Source organism: Lepidochelys kempii, chromosome 18 (assembly GCF_965140265.1).
Source record: "Lepidochelys kempii isolate rLepKem1 chromosome 18, rLepKem1.hap2, whole genome shotgun sequence".
In the NCBI taxonomy this organism is placed as follows: Eukaryota; Metazoa; Chordata; order Testudines; family Cheloniidae; genus Lepidochelys; species Lepidochelys kempii.
Window position 1 is genome coordinate 15,209,207 of NC_133273.1, and position 15,355 is coordinate 15,224,561.

The 15,355-nt window shown below is 41.3% G+C and overlaps 1 protein-coding gene across 14 annotated transcripts in view; it reads left to right on the plus strand.

Annotated features, from left to right (window-relative positions):
- RERE (arginine-glutamic acid dipeptide repeats) overlaps positions 1 to 15,355 on the plus strand; it is a 402,477-nt gene that overhangs the window by 213,965 nt on the left and 173,157 nt on the right. For 13 of the 14 annotated variants that reach the window (XM_073316831.1, XM_073316829.1, XM_073316839.1 and 10 more), the window contains 3 exons: positions 7,957 to 8,062; positions 9,938 to 10,034; positions 14,056 to 14,160. In XM_073316831.1, the coding sequence (XP_073172932.1) occupies positions 7,957 to 8,062; positions 9,938 to 10,034; positions 14,056 to 14,160 (308 nt within the window). Of the gene's footprint in view, positions 1 to 7,306; positions 7,404 to 7,956; positions 8,063 to 9,937; positions 10,035 to 14,055; positions 14,161 to 15,355 lie in introns of those variants that run through there. The other variant, XM_073316843.1, reaches the window with a different exon arrangement.

Here is a 15,355-nt window from a genome sequence, read left to right on the forward strand (position 1 = left end):
ACTTTAAGGCCAGAAGGGGCCATTATAATTATCTAGTCTGTCCTCCTGCACATTGCAGGCCACAGAACCTCACCCATCCACTTCTGTAATAGACCTGTAACCTCTGGCTGAGTTACTGACGTCCTCCCATCATGATGTAAAGATTTAGCATTACAGAGACTACACCATTGACACTCGTTTAAACCGGCAAGTGACCCGTGTCCAATGCTGCATGCGTGGATGTTGGGGTTCTTTATAGATATTAATGAATTAACCCTCAACACCCTTGCTAGAGAAGGAAGTACTATCGACTCTATTTTATGGATCAGAGAATTGAGGGACAGAGAGATGTTAAGTGATCTGCCCATGGTTGTACAGGTGGTCCATTGCACAAACTGGAAAGGAAACCAAATCTCCTAGTTCTCTCCTTTAGCCACAAGTCTGTCTTTAACTTGATAGAGTATAGTGGACTTTTAAGAAATTATATTAAAAAAAAAATGTGGCCTCTCCATATCGCCACTTGTGGGATGCCTCCTCCTGCAGTGCTGCTAAGCATCAGTTTCCCAGGAAAGCAGTGCCCTTCGGGATTGCAGCAATGTCCCCTCATGGCACTGAATGGTCAGAGCTGAGGTTATATGAGGCCATACACTCCACTACTTTATCTTCTTCCTTTCCATGGCGGGCTTTGCCGTTGCCTGGAAAACTGTGTGTGTGGTGTAGGGTTTTTTGCCCAAAACTCTCCTGTTGATTTCCTGTTACAGTTCAAACTCTTAATAGTTTAGCTACATTTTAGAAGAGTAATTGTAGGTAGTCACAGTTCACATTCCTGGCCCGCCTCTCGTTTTTTGTTTTGGACATCCCATCCCATCCCATTCCATCCAAAAGATAACAAATACTAGGTTTAAATTGCATATTTCATGCCCCTCCATCTCCCTGGATGCACATACGGCTGTCTCCTGTGCCTTGGGGAAAGCTATTCGTTAGTGGTGGTTCAGCCTGGTGGTCCAGTTTCGGCACAAAAGTACAAGCACCCTTGACTCCAAGCCTTCCTCTTGAGGGAGGCCTATGAGCCAGGAAGTCCCCAGATCCATCCTTTGTTTGGGGTCCTGTTCCTGTCTGGGAAGTGAGGGGATAGAGAGCAGAAGTCATCGGTGCCAGAACTACCACCTACCTTGGGTACCAGTTAAAAGAAAAACGCACTGCCACTTCCAGAATGGAAGTGCCCTGGAATGGGAACCAGGCTCCTGTCAATCTGGTGATGCTGAGGTGCCAGAAACTTAGATGGTGCCACTTTCCAGATAGGAATTAGCTGGTATGATTTCCTTGGGGCCACAGTCCATCTGTACATGGGAAGCCTTCAGCTAATTGGTGTCAAACTCTCCTTGGATCTAGCATCTTGTTGATACTCAGCATTCGAGTACTCAGTTCTGCTTTTCTGTCCCTCAAGCATAAGGGTAAGAGGATGCTGAGTTTGGTTGGTTCCTTGCACTGGGGGACTTGGTGTTGTCAGAGAGGAGGAAGGATAAATGTTGCTGTGGCTACCTGGCATGGATGGGCAGATCAGAGATCTTGGTTCTCGCTTACTTGCTGCCACACTTGCCTCCAGCTCTTCCTGTAATACCAGACTCATAGACTTTAAGGTCAGAATGGAGCTTTGTGATCATCTAGTCTGACTTCCTGCATATTGCATGCCACAGAACCTCACCCACTCCTGCAATAGACACCTAACCTCTGGCTGAGTTACTGAAGTCTTCAAATCATGGTTTAAAGACTTCAAGTTACATAGAATCCACCATTTACACTAGTTTCAACCTGCAAGTGATCTGTGCCCCATGCTGCAGAGGAAGGAGCCCTCCTTCCCCCTGAGGTGGGGGAGGGGTCTCTCCCAATCTGATCCATGGCAAAATTCCTTCCCGACTCCAAATATGGTGATTAGGTGGACTCTGACCATGTGGGTAACACCCGCCAGGCAGATACCTGGGAAAGAATTCTCTGTAGTAACTGAGCCCTCCCCATCTAGTCTCCTGTCTCCAGCAGTTGAGGATTTGTGTTCCTGGCAGTTGCCAATGGACCACATGCCATTGTAGGCATCCCATCATCCCCTCCATAAACTTACCAAACTTGGTTTCAAAAGCCAGTTAGGTTTTTTTTCCCCCACTGCTCCCCTTGGAAGGCTGTTCCAGAACTTCACTCCCCTGATGGTTAGAAACCCTCTGATGTATTTATAGAGAGCAATCCTATCTCCCCTCAGCCTTCTTTTGGTTAGGCTAAAGAAGCCAAGCTCTTTGAGTCTCCTCTCATAAGGTAGGTTTTCCATTCCTTGGAGCCTCCCAGTAGTCCTTCTCTGCACCTGTACCAGTTTGAATGAATCTTTCATGAACATGGGAGATCAGAATTGCGCACAGTATTCCAGATGAAATCTCACTAGTACCTTGTGTAATGGTACTAACACTTCCCTGTCTCTACTGGAAATACCTTGCCTGATGCGTCCTAGGACTGCATTAGCCTTTTTCAGAGCTGCATCACATTGACAGCTCATAGTTATCCTGTGACCAATGAATACAGCCAGATCTTTCTCCTCCGCTGTCACTTCCAACTGATGTGTCCCCAGCTTAGAACAGAAATTCTTGTTGTTAATCCTAAATGCATGACTTTGCAGTATTAAATTTCATCCCATTTCTATTACTCTAGTTTACAAAGTCATCCAGATCTTCTTGTATGATATTCCGGTCCGCCTTGGTATTGGCTATTTACCAATGTCATTTGCAAATTTTATTAGTGCACTCTCACTTTTTGTGCTGAGGTCAGTAATACAACGGTTAAATAAAATTGTTCACAAGACTAATCTGAGGCACTCCACCAGTAACCTTCCTCCAGCCTGACCATTCTTTTTTCAGTATGACTTATTGTAGTTGCCCCTTTATTAACAAGTTTCTTATCCACCTTTCAGTTCTCCTATTAATCCCCATCTTCTCCGATTTAACTAATACTTTCCAGTGTGGAACTGTATCAAATGCCTTGCTGAAATCCAGGTAAATTAGATCTTCTGCATTTCTGGCTGGTGAATCTTGCCCATATGCTCAGGGTTCAGCTGATTGCCATATTTGGGGTTGGGAAGGAATTTTCCTCCAGGGCAGATTGGAAGAAGCCCTGGAGGTTTTTTTGGCTTCCTCTGTAGCATGGGGCACGGGTCACTTGCTGGAGGATTCTCTGCTCCTTGAAGTCTTTAAACCATGATTTGAGGACTTCAATAAGCTCAGACATAGGTGAGAGGTTTATTGCAGGAGTGGGTGGGTGAGATTCTGTGGCCTGCATTGTGCAGGAGGTCAGACTAGACGATCATAATGGTCCCTTCTGACCTTAATATCTATGTATCTATGTATTTCCTTTGTCTAGAAAAATTCTCAAAAAAGGATTTCAGGCTGGTGTGGCACGATCTACCTTTTGTAAAACCAAGTTGTATTTTATCCCAGTTACCATTCACCTCTATGTCCTTTACTACTTTCTCTTTCAAAATTTGTTCCAAGACCTAGCATACAATTGAGGTCAAATGAACAGGCCTGTAGTTTCCTGGGTCATTTTTTCCCCTTTCTTAAAACTATATTAGCAATTCTCCAGTCATCCCCAAGTTTACAGATGCATTAAAAATCCTTGCTATTGGTCTTGCAATTTCATGTGCCAGTTCCTTTAATATTCTTGTATAGAGATTATCCAGGCACCCCAATTTAGTCCCATTAAGCTTTTTGAGTTTGACTTTCACCTCGAATGTGGTAATTTCTTTCTCCATATCCTTGTTGTCATTAGCCATCCTGCCACTGCCCCTTAGTCTCATTAAAAACTGAAGCAAAGTATTTGTTTAGGTGTCCTTAGAACTTTGTCAAGCTCTCCATCTCTGGTGATGGTATGGCCCTCTCCAGGCTGACTCACTTCTGTCATTCACTAAGTTCCAGTTTTGTGCTGGCATGATCCAGTGGTGGTTCTCCTTCAGATCTGGAGGACGTAACTCCTGATTTGGACTCCCTGTCCCAGGTGCTGTCAGGATTGGCTTCTGCACCATCCAGGGTGGCATTAGAGGCTTACCTGGGTAGCTGTTGTGACAAAGGGAATTGTAGCTTCTAGGCAGTGTTCATGAAGGGTTTTGCCATGGTGGCAGCATTCCTCGGGCATCAGGGAATATGTGTGTATGCATACTTGGACAATTAGCTGATTTATGCTTGCACTTGTCAAGACTTAGCGGGAATCCCTGGGTCACTACTTAAGTCATAGATAGCCAGAAGAAAATCTTTATACCCTTGCATCTGAGTTCTTCCGCTGAAGGCTTTTTCAACACTTGCCAAGTGAATTTTTTTGGATCTCATGGGCTGGCAGTAAATTGTGCTCTGAACATAGGAGACATGAAGGCACCTTCACTGTTGTCTTTGTTCGGGACTAAAGGACAGTGTACTGACAGGAGTCTTCTCCATCAGAAACCATCCTAGATGTCTCCATTCTAGGTTGGGTACTCACTCACAAGTGAGAACATGGTAGCTGGAATCCATAAGAAGCCAAATTCCCTATCAAGTTCTAGAGCTGTGGGCCCTATGACAGGCTTTCATATCTGCTTTATCTTTATTCAGAGACCACATAGTTCAAATGATGATGGATGACACAACAGCAGTATTCTCTTAACAAACAGGGGGTTGGGGGTTCTCTGATATTCATTGTGTTGGGAGGAGATGGTCCTCTGACACTTGTCTGACTCATTGGACTCATCCTGTGGCTCTTCTGCCTTGCTGGCAAAGAAAGCAGGTCCTTGGGCAAGTTAAGTTGCAGACTACACGAGCAGAGCTGTCTGTGAAGCAGTTGGATCATCTTGTCCAGGAGATGAGGAGGTCTTTCCATAGATCTCTCTGAAGGAAGCAGAAGTACAGTGTCTTCTGTTTTGCTCCAGAGGAAAGATGGAGAGAAACCTGATGACAAATTTGCTTCTGTTGGACTAGAGCATAGATCTGATAAATACTTTCCCACTGATTTCATTACTTACTTTGGTGATTAGACAGGACAAGGTGCCTCATTCATTCTTGTCAATCCAGGTTGGGCAGGATGAGAGTAATACTTGGAACTCTTGGCACTCACGAGTACCATCACGAGAGAGTCTCCGTTCTAACCCATTCTACTCCTCAATCTGCAGTCTTTTCACCTCATGGCTTGGCTCCTGAGACACTGACTATTTATGATCTAGTATGTTCTGCAAGAGCATGGATTGTCTTGCTGCAACCCAAGAAAAGCTTTCATGCTGAAGTGTTGTTTCCCCCAGATGGAAACAGTTTTCTCTGGGGGCAGCAAATAGCCTGTCTCCATTTTCTGCTCTTGTTTAATTGATTTTGAACTACATGTTATTCCCAAGATATCTTGTCTCAGGCTGTCCTTGTCCTCAATCAAAGAGCACTTACCTGCATTACCATCAAATGACAACTGTAAAATTGTCAGCCATCCGACTGTTGCAGGAGCCCTCAAAGCAGTGTTTACTATCTCCACCGGTCCGAGAACCTGTCGCATGTGAGATCTCATTGGGGCTGAGACACAGTTAATGGAGGCACCTTTTGAATGCTCTGTCTTCTGCCTCTCTCACAACAGCATTTTAAATCAGTTAGATCTGCAAGAAAAGTGAGTTGCAGGTTTTGGGGGCTCTTCTTTTCCTCTGCAACCACATTCGTGGTCTTCCACAGAGGAAAAAGTTCTCCTTTGTTCCATCCAAATTTTTTACCTAAAGTAGCATCTAGTGTTCCACTCAAAGCGGACCACTAATCTCCCCAAACTGCCTTCTTACCAGTGGGAAACTAGCCTACCTATCCTAGATATTCAGAGGACTTTGAGTTTTGATTTTGGATTGTCCTAAGGTATTTGGGAAATCAGTTTTTGCTTCCGTAATCAGTTTATACCTAACCAGATTAGGTGATGCATTGAAACATTATGCATTTTCTATGGTGTCAGTATCTCAGGTTGTTAGAGCTCACTCTGCCAGGGCCAAGACGGCATTGAGAGCCTGCCTTCATAACATTATCATGGTAGAAATCTGTCGGCCTTCTACCTGAAGCTCTTTTCTCATGTTTACTCAGCACTATTCTCTTGACTGGGCATCTGTAGTGGTTTGGTTTGGGAGAGCAGTTCTGTAATCTTTCTTTAATTAAAAACCCTTATGCCTCCTCCTTGGGAGGTGTCACGCTCGCTAGACCCTACAAATGGGAACATGGAGAGGTCACCTCAAAGAAATTTTAGTTTTGTTCTTTGAGAGCATTGCTTCTGCATTTTCATGCTCCCCTGCATCTTCCCTCTTATCCTTGGAGTTCTACTCTCTGAAGGACATTGGCGTTTAGTGGAAGGAACTGAGGTGGTTAGAGACCGTGTGGCCTCTTGTGACCTCCGCGCTGAGCTTTCGGAGTTGTGAGGAGTGGTGGTGAGGACACAGGAAGCACTGCTTTCCTAGATTTCAGAGTAGCCTGTATCCGCAAAAAGAAAAGGAGTGCTCCTTTTCTTTTTGCTTTCCTAGAGTTTCTAAAGATTTGCAGTGCATAGAGAGAGAGCACATTTCCCCAACTGGGAACATGCAGAGACGGCTCTTTCAAAGAACTGCAGTTACTGCTGGTAAGCTTTCTTTCCCCCAGTGCTTGCATGTAACTCATTATCATTAAGAGAATTTATACACTTTCATTAAGAGGAGAACAAAACCTTTAGACCTACAGTTACCCTTCCTGTCTATGAAATGTCTCGGAGATTTAAAAAGGGTGGGCCAACTTAAGGTACTTTCGGGAATAGTGATATTAGCCAGTGAACCTGGTACATCAGGCAAGTCATTTATCTTTGACGTTATTTCTCTAAATCTTCAACGAAGTGTAGGTTCTTCTCTGAAGCTTGGACACATTTTCATTGCCGTTTGTTTTTCTGAACTGTTTTCAAGTCAAAGTATACAGCACATTGGTAGTAATAGTGTTTGTAGATCTTTTTTTTGACACAATGCTGCCACTAGCTGGCTCTTCTATGGTATTACATGTGTTTTTTTAACCAGAGGCTTAAAGAACAGTGTTTAATTGCAAGTTCTGTGTGTTTTTGAGTAAATAAGAATAATACATTGTTATAACAGGCTAAAGGGGACTGGAGGGACAGCAAGAACTTTCTGACTAAACAATCCATAAATATTTTTAATCTAAATTTAAATATTTTGAGGGCGGTCTTATAACTGGTAGGAAAATTGCAATGTAAAAAATAAACATTCTGTGCTTGCAGTTGCCTCATTCTGAAGGAATGTTAATTTCCCTTTAGGCCTTCCTCTGTTTTCCTAAGTGTTCTGGAGTAGCAGCAAGAATTGGCTATTGAGGGATTCAGAGACACATTGAAGCAGAGATTCTATACGTCATAATTTTCTTTATCTACAAATTATTCTCTTGGTGAGAGGGATTTACATTTTAACTCTGGTTGAGAAGTTGGTAACTGTGGGTTAGATTCATAAACATGATGGTCAAAGCAATGTCTCACTGGGAAGGCTTGTGGGAAGTCTGCTGTCTAAAAATAGCCCCATTGGGTTTCTGTTCTTTTTGCTGCCAGGAAGGAGTTGATTGTAGCTCCTCTGTATCTGGCTAACATTACTTTGGATTTGTTGGAAGTTGATGGGTAAGAAGATTGCTTGAGTGCAGTGAGAGCCTAAGGATGCTGCTGACTCCCCACTTCCAGGTTTGGTGTTGGCTGGTCAAGCAAGTGCACCTAACGTTGCATGGAAATGGATGTCACTTGTTCTCTTTAGTCTTATTAAGGATGAAGGCCTCCTGTGCTACAAGTACTACTGCCCTTGGGGTTTGTTACGTTATGTGAATATTTTTCTACTTTTGATTCTCATGACCTCAGATTTTGTTCAGTGGTACTTAAGTTCTATGCTTTGGAAGATGTGTGTGGCAGCCATTATCTCAATTCCTTTTCAGTAATGCCTTAGACCTTCTCTTTCAGAGCAAACGGGACCATCTCCTTATGAATGTCAAATGGTACTATCGCCAGTCTGAAGTCCCAGATTCAGTCTATCAGCATTTGGTTCAGGACCGACACAACGAGAATGGTGAGTCATCCTCTGTAGGGTCAATCTTAACTTGCTTTTACGTGGTCATTTACTGGGGTCAAGGGGTGCTTACCAGTCTCTGGAAAACCAGATAAATGTTTTTGCATAGGGATGTGAGATAAGAATTGTCAGTGTGAGCCAGACATTAGAATGCAGATGATGAGGTCCTTTAATATCTATGCCCGGGTTCATTTTAGCAGCATATGGGCCCTAACCATAGCTATTATCTGCTGCATCTCAGTTATGATGATTTACTGTATGTATGTACTGTATGTATTTAATGTTGTACTTGGAGACAGCAGATGGGTAAAGTTATTGGCATCCCTTGAGGTTTTTTTGGACTATACAAATAATTAACATTTATGAGATCAAGTTGCGTTAAGGATAAATCATGTAGCCCCTTTTACTCTTGGATGCCTCTGACATACGTATTAGATCTAAGTTCTTGCCGAGGCATGATTATTTAGCCTTATCCTAATGTGTATTAGTACTCGCTGTCACATAGTACAACAGTTAGTGTTTCATTGGAAGCACTGCTAACTGATTCTTTCCCCTCTCTTCCACCCACCATTTTTTGGACTAAATAGGAATGGCCATACTGGGTCAGACCAATGGTCCATCTCACCCAGTGTCCTGTCTTCTGACAGCGGCCAGTGCCAGATGCTTCAGAGGGAATGAACAGAACAGGGCAATTGTCGAGTGATCCATCCTCTGATGTCCCATCCCAGCTGCAAAATAATTAACTGTTGATCTTCATAATAGTGGCAGAGACAGGAATTCTTAAATCTTCCAGGATCATTTTTGCCTGGGCTTCAAGAGAGCCATAAAACTTGATTCCACTCTTCCTGGCTGGAAATTTCCTTGGGGCAGCCTCAAAAACGCGTAAAACCTTTGGAGGTGAATTGTGATCTCAAAAAAAAAAAAAAAAAAAATCAACAAAAAAAGTCATGCTTTAAAAATGGAACACTGCCACTCATATTTAAGTATCCAAATAGATTGGCATACAGTGGAATAAATCTATGTATATTTTCTCTTTAATGGTGATGTTAGGAGGGTCGTTTTTGTATGTGCTGTAGTAAAATCTGCATGAGTCTAATGATTCACTCTCACTGGTTCACTTTAAATGTTTAACCCTGGAAATATGGGCACAAGGCCAAAGCCCACATTTTTCATAGCTTTGTGCCTTCTGTTAAGTAGCATAATCTGTGCGTATAAAAACTATTTTTATGTTCTTAAGTAGGGATTATTAAAGGCATCATTGATGACTCCATAGTCAAGGTTTGCATTTTGGATTTTAACAACCTATTTTAAAACATGAAAACAAATGTTCTTCACAGCCAAAATGACACCACTGACTTCCAGTGCACAGATATTGATCAAAATGATGTATAAAATTTTAGAAAACTCCGGCATGTAAAACTGTATAGAACAGACTGTCTAACAGACAGAGTGGGGGGTAGGGTGGGGGGGTGAGGGTTACAGAAGAAAGTGCTTGCTCTGTAGAGCTCTTTAGAGAAGGCACTTTCTCCTGCTGTGCCCAAAAGAGCTGTTCCCTTTCTGCACACTTCTTAAGGGGTACAAAGGGAAAGCTCCTGTCAGCAGCCCTTGTATAAAATTGGGCTAATAGTATTTCCATACCAAATGGGGAGCACGGATCCGTTCATATTTATGAGCTGCTCAATATTATTTTAGTGGGTGCCACAGAAAACCCTATTTTAAAATTATATTTTCAATGTTGGTGTAATCTTAACATCTCAATGACTGTGTGTATTCAAGAAAGTATTAACCTCAGGCTTCAACCTACAAAGTGCCTGTGAAACCACAGAGGTCGATGCTTTTGGACTCTGCAGCTAATGTCTTTTTCTCTTTTCACAGACTCTGGACGAGAACTTGTTATTACAGATCCAGTGATCAAGAATAGAGAGCTCTTCATTTCAGATTATGTTGACACTTATCATGCTGCTGCCCTTAGGTAAGTGACAGAGGACCTGGTGCAGCATCCCACAGCAGGCTTGGCAGGGAAGAAAAAATAGCACGGAAAATCTTAGAATAGAGGAGGAGAGCTGTCTTTTGTCCTTTTCTGTTTGGGGAACATTAGCATATTGCTCAGGCTCCTTCTCACCACATGCAATAATTAACTTGTGTTATCTGTTCTAATTTGAAAAGAAGCTGTGATTCTAAAATCTCATTTTAATCTCAGCTCGTCTATGGTGTTCAGAAGATATTGTTTCCCATCATTGCAAATTTAGATTATTGCTAGTTATTGTAGAAATGGTACCCTCCCTTCCCCTCTGTTTCATTTCACCATTAACAATAACCTCCCTTTGCAAAATGACTGTTAGTGCAGCCCTGATAAATTGCATTAAAGACTTTTGCTCTGAGGCAGAAATCATTGTAGCTCAGTTGAGAGCTCCATTAAAAGCTAGCTGTATAAACAGAGGTGGTAACGGACCCCTGTATTGTTCTCTGTTATCTGCCCTTCCCCAGGGGTTGCTGCTCTCTTTGCCCAGTTAGTTTTTAACTTAAGTGGCTAACCTTTGACCATGCAAAGGGGGAGACACCATTACTTACAAATGTTTTCTGATAGAAATACTAAGGCATTATTTTTACTGGCATCCTTTGAGTTTTCAGCTTGCTGAAGAGTGCATGGATATTGTCAAAATGTGAACTGAATAATCTCCCTGATAATAATGCTCAGATGGTGTTTCAGTGAAACCATCTGGAGACGTTTTCTTTGTTCAAAGCCACTTCTCTGAAGCCCTTTACTTCAAGGCAAATTAGCTGCAACTTGTGCCGTAGGGGAGGTGAAAAAAATCTTTTATTTGACTTATTACAGGATTTTAGATAAACTAAGAAAATTCCAGTGGTGTGCTGTAATCTTCCTGAAACTCCAAAGTGTTTTTTATGTCTCAAGGAAGGTAGCTCTCCCATATTAAATTGATATACTTGGAGAGAATAGCTAACGAATGTGAGGCTGGCTGGATTGTTGAAACCAGGCTTGTAAATTTAATTGTCATCTTTGACATTGAGAAACTGAAACATGTGTATGGAATTTTCCCTGGGAGTATTGTAGACTCTTCTGTGTTCTCATTCTCTTCCCCCTTTATTTAAAAATAAATAAAATAAAACCTAGAACAAATTGGAGGCAACATGAAACACACAAAGTTCATAGATTAATTTGAGACAAAAGACTGATATACCATAAGTCGGATTTAGAAAATACTCACCATGAAAATATTTTAAATGACTCTTTAGACTACACTTCCTGTTGGTTTATGGTTTTATTTTCATTATGGCTTACCTCTTCCATTTGTGGCAGTCCTTGTATGAATGTTTATCAGTTGTATTCTAAAACTACCCCTTTTGAAAAATGAAGCAGAGCTTCTAGTTACATTTCTAAATGTTAAGTTTCAGAGTAGCAGCCACGTTGGTCTATATCCGCAAAAAGAAAAGGAGGACTTGTGGCACCTTAGAGACTAACAAATTTATTTGAGCATAAGCTTTCGTGAGCCACTGAATGCATCCGATGAAGTGAGCTGTAGCTCACAAAAGCTTACGCTCGAATAAATTTGTTAGTCTCTAAGGTGCCACAAGTACTCCTTTTCTTATTTCTAATCGTTGACGCTCAGACACACATTTGTTTGCATAGCAAAGAACTGAGTGCATCCTTTCCACTCATTCTCCTCTAGCTAGTAGCATTTATTATGTGCCAGTAATTTTCACAGCTGCCTACCAGACACAAATATAAGGAGTGTCACTTCCCTGAAGATCTGACCACCTAAATGACAAAATAGAGAAGACTAGATGCATTGTCAAGTCCAGAAAAAAGATTAATTTTAAATTTAATTTAATAAATTAGAACATTACCATGCCCTTCATGCAGATGTCTGTCCATGACTACACAGAAAGCTGATGACAGAGTAGGAAATATAACCAAGTATCCCAACTCCCAGTCCACTGCTCTGATCAGTAGAAAACTTTAATTGGAAAGTGCTTACAGAACACTATGTAAGTGTATAATAAACACAATTGTCTTTCACTTCAGTAGCAATACTAAGTATTTATTACCTGCATAAAATTCCATGATCAAAATATTGTATTGCTTTTATGTGTCTGGATAAGTGCATATTCTTGATTTTATTTATTATTTACTGTACAGGTAAATTGTCTTGGGGTGTTATTCAAAGGAAAGTTTAGAAAAATTTGATCTGCCTTAAAGTTATCTGATCAAAATTTTCTGTGAAAGATAAAAACAAATGCCACCAATTTTTAATTCCTTATCTCTCCTTTCAAGAAATTTAGATAAAATGAGCAGTGAGCAGGATTGTCAATGCTTCAAGAAGGCTACATGTTTGATTTAAACTGCAGAGGATTTTAACATTGCACTGCAGTCTGACGATAGCTGACCAAGAAATAAATGTTTGTTTTGCCCCTGGCTGCAGAAGCTAAGAATTAGGCAATTACTCCTCACATGAGTAGGCCTGTTAACTTCTCAGAGAATATTCATGTGAGTAAAATTGCAGGACTGGTCCCCTAGTGGTTTTTGTGTTTGCAGTAGCCAATGTGAGTAAAGAGCATGATGAAGAAAAAAATTGCCATTCTTAGCCACATTTGGTTGATGGAACTTTCAGAAGAGCTTTGCCCATGAAAGGGTTGCAGAAGGAAACCAATTAGTGTGCTGATCAGTTTTCCACTGCAGCCTTTCAAGTGTAAAACATTGCTACTGTCTCTACAGAGACCAAAAGTGGCAAAAGAGCCCAGAATCCTGTAGATAAAATAGCACTTGCCAACCTCAGAGCTTTTATGAGGCTTAGTTAATGTTTGTGAAGAGCTTTGAGATCCTTGGATGAAATTAAATGCAGAGTATTATTGTTACTAGTGAATGGTCCATCTAGAGGAATGAATGGTCAGTGATTCACAAATGGAAGGAAATGTTTGTTTCTGTTCTTTTAATGTTAAAGACATTTACACTGCTGAAAAGAAAGGTAGTCTTGTGGTTCACTAGTCTTGGTAGTCTCCACTTGCAGGTAAAATACAACTGCAAACATCTACCCACAAATACCTGTAATAAGTGTAAGTCTCTCTAGTTGATCAGCCATTTCCCTCTGATGCCCTCTTCTGAGCTGTCTGATTTACTTCACTGCTGTAAATTGCTGTGCAGTGTTTTACAGAATGTTTAAAGCAGCTTCTGTACACTAAATACTTTAACAAACCCAAGAGCAAGACAGTGGAGAATGAAACATTTTACAGCTTAATTCCCTTGGTGGCTATCCTTAATGAGAACAAAAGATGAGTGCTGAGGCCAGTCTAGAGGCCTCTGCGGCCAGATGGAACAAAACCTTTGTGAGGTGTTATTCCTGATGATCAAGTGATTGTGTTGTTGCAACTTGTATTGTTTTATATTGTTTACAGTGCCATCTTGCTAAAAATACTTAGCCAATTAATTTGTTTTTGATCTGAAAAATTGTCAAAGCATACTTACGAGGTTGTCTTGAAAATTTATTAGATGAAACACCACATGTACTCCCCAGTCTCATGAGGGTGGTGATTAAGACTGTCATTTTACTCACCCATTAAAAAAAAAAATCACTCCTCTTAGTTAATGAATAGCAAAATTTTGTACATCAACTTTAAAGAGTTAGTTATTAAAAAGAAAAAAGAGAGATTAAAACCAGGGGCTGGAGCAGGGATGTTCAACGTTTTAAACATTGCAGTTTGGGGCAGGTTTTGTGTTTAAAGGTATAGCCTTTTCATTTGTGACTGCCCTGGAGGGGTTCTGACTGAATAATATTAATGAATGTTTCTCATTGAAGTTAATGGGAGAATTTGCCTGAAAGTCACTGATAGTAGGGTTGGATCTTGCATTATTATGAAGTTTGGGCATCTGCAGAGCACAATGCATCCCTTGACTGATTTCCAAAGTGGAGTGGTGCTTATCTAAATGAATGTTGTCCAGCATAGGATTCTAATACCATTTGTTCTCTTCCTTTCAGAGGGAAGTGTAATATCTCCCATTTCTCTGACATATTTGCTGCTAGAGAGTTTAAAGCCCGAGTGGATTCATTTTTCTACATATTGGGCTACAATCCAGAGACAAGGTAAGTGAGTCACTCTGGCTAACGGAAAGATTTTTACCAGAGATTGGTTTGTTGTAAGAATATGCCAGCTGCTACAGGAAGGAAAAGAATTAAAGCCTGTGATTCAAGTGTGGTGTACATAGAGAAAGGGTGAATCATGTATGTGTGCAGATGGTGATGCATATAAAAGGCAAAAAACAATTTATAATAAATAATTCTGATACCAGCAGTGGCCTCTGATGCCCACTGGAAGTGCTACTGAAGGTTGTGGTTGTGTTGCTCGGGGAGAGAGACTAGCAGAGTGGGGAGAGCTGTGATATTTGTGTGTAGAGAAGAAGTATGGAGAAAAGGTTGGAGGAAGGTGTTTATAGGGTCCATGTATTAAGTAAAAATAAGAAACAGTGGATTACAAGGCTCCATAGCATGTGGTGACATTTTAAGAACATCCCTTTGGGGGAGATAGTGAACCTTAAAACACATTCTTTGAACTTTGGTTAAAATTGAGAGATGTGAGCATTAACAGGCGCTTGCAAGTCTTTCATTGAGAAAATGCACATTCCCGACAACACCCACAAGTTTTCCTATGAGTAGCATTGCAATTGTATATTGTAAGGTCTCCTGCAAGTGTAGTAGTGCACGGGAGGGGTCATCACTGTGGATGTAAATAATTGACTGAATGGAGCTCTTCTGCGCAATCCCTATCTCAGATCTACTTGCCAGAACAAATTAGAGGCCCAAAACAGAATTCATCGTGTTCAAAACAGGTGTACGTCGGGGAGAAGCTGCATTCAACGTTCTTACACATTCAGCTCCCTGAACCTTTTCCCTGTGTGTCTCCAATCACCCCTACAGGGTGTCTTAAAACTGATTTCAGTTGATACCTCCATCAGTTATTTCAACCAAAACACAGTTACTATTTTATTTAACATCATTCAAATAGTGCTGTAAACACACACGGTGCTCTGCAGACATTGAGTAAGCATGTGCCCTTCCCTGCCCTGGAGAGAGAGAAATCTAGGGGCCTAGTCCTGTAAACACTTAGGGCTTGTCTTCACTACTGGGATAAATGGACCTAAGTTATGCTGCTCCAGCTACATGAATAACATAACTGGAGTTGATATAGCTTAGGTCGACTTACCCTGGTGTCTTCACTGTGCTGAGTCAACGGGAGATGCTCTGCCATTGATTTAGTGGGTCTTCGCTAGGCCCGCTAAGT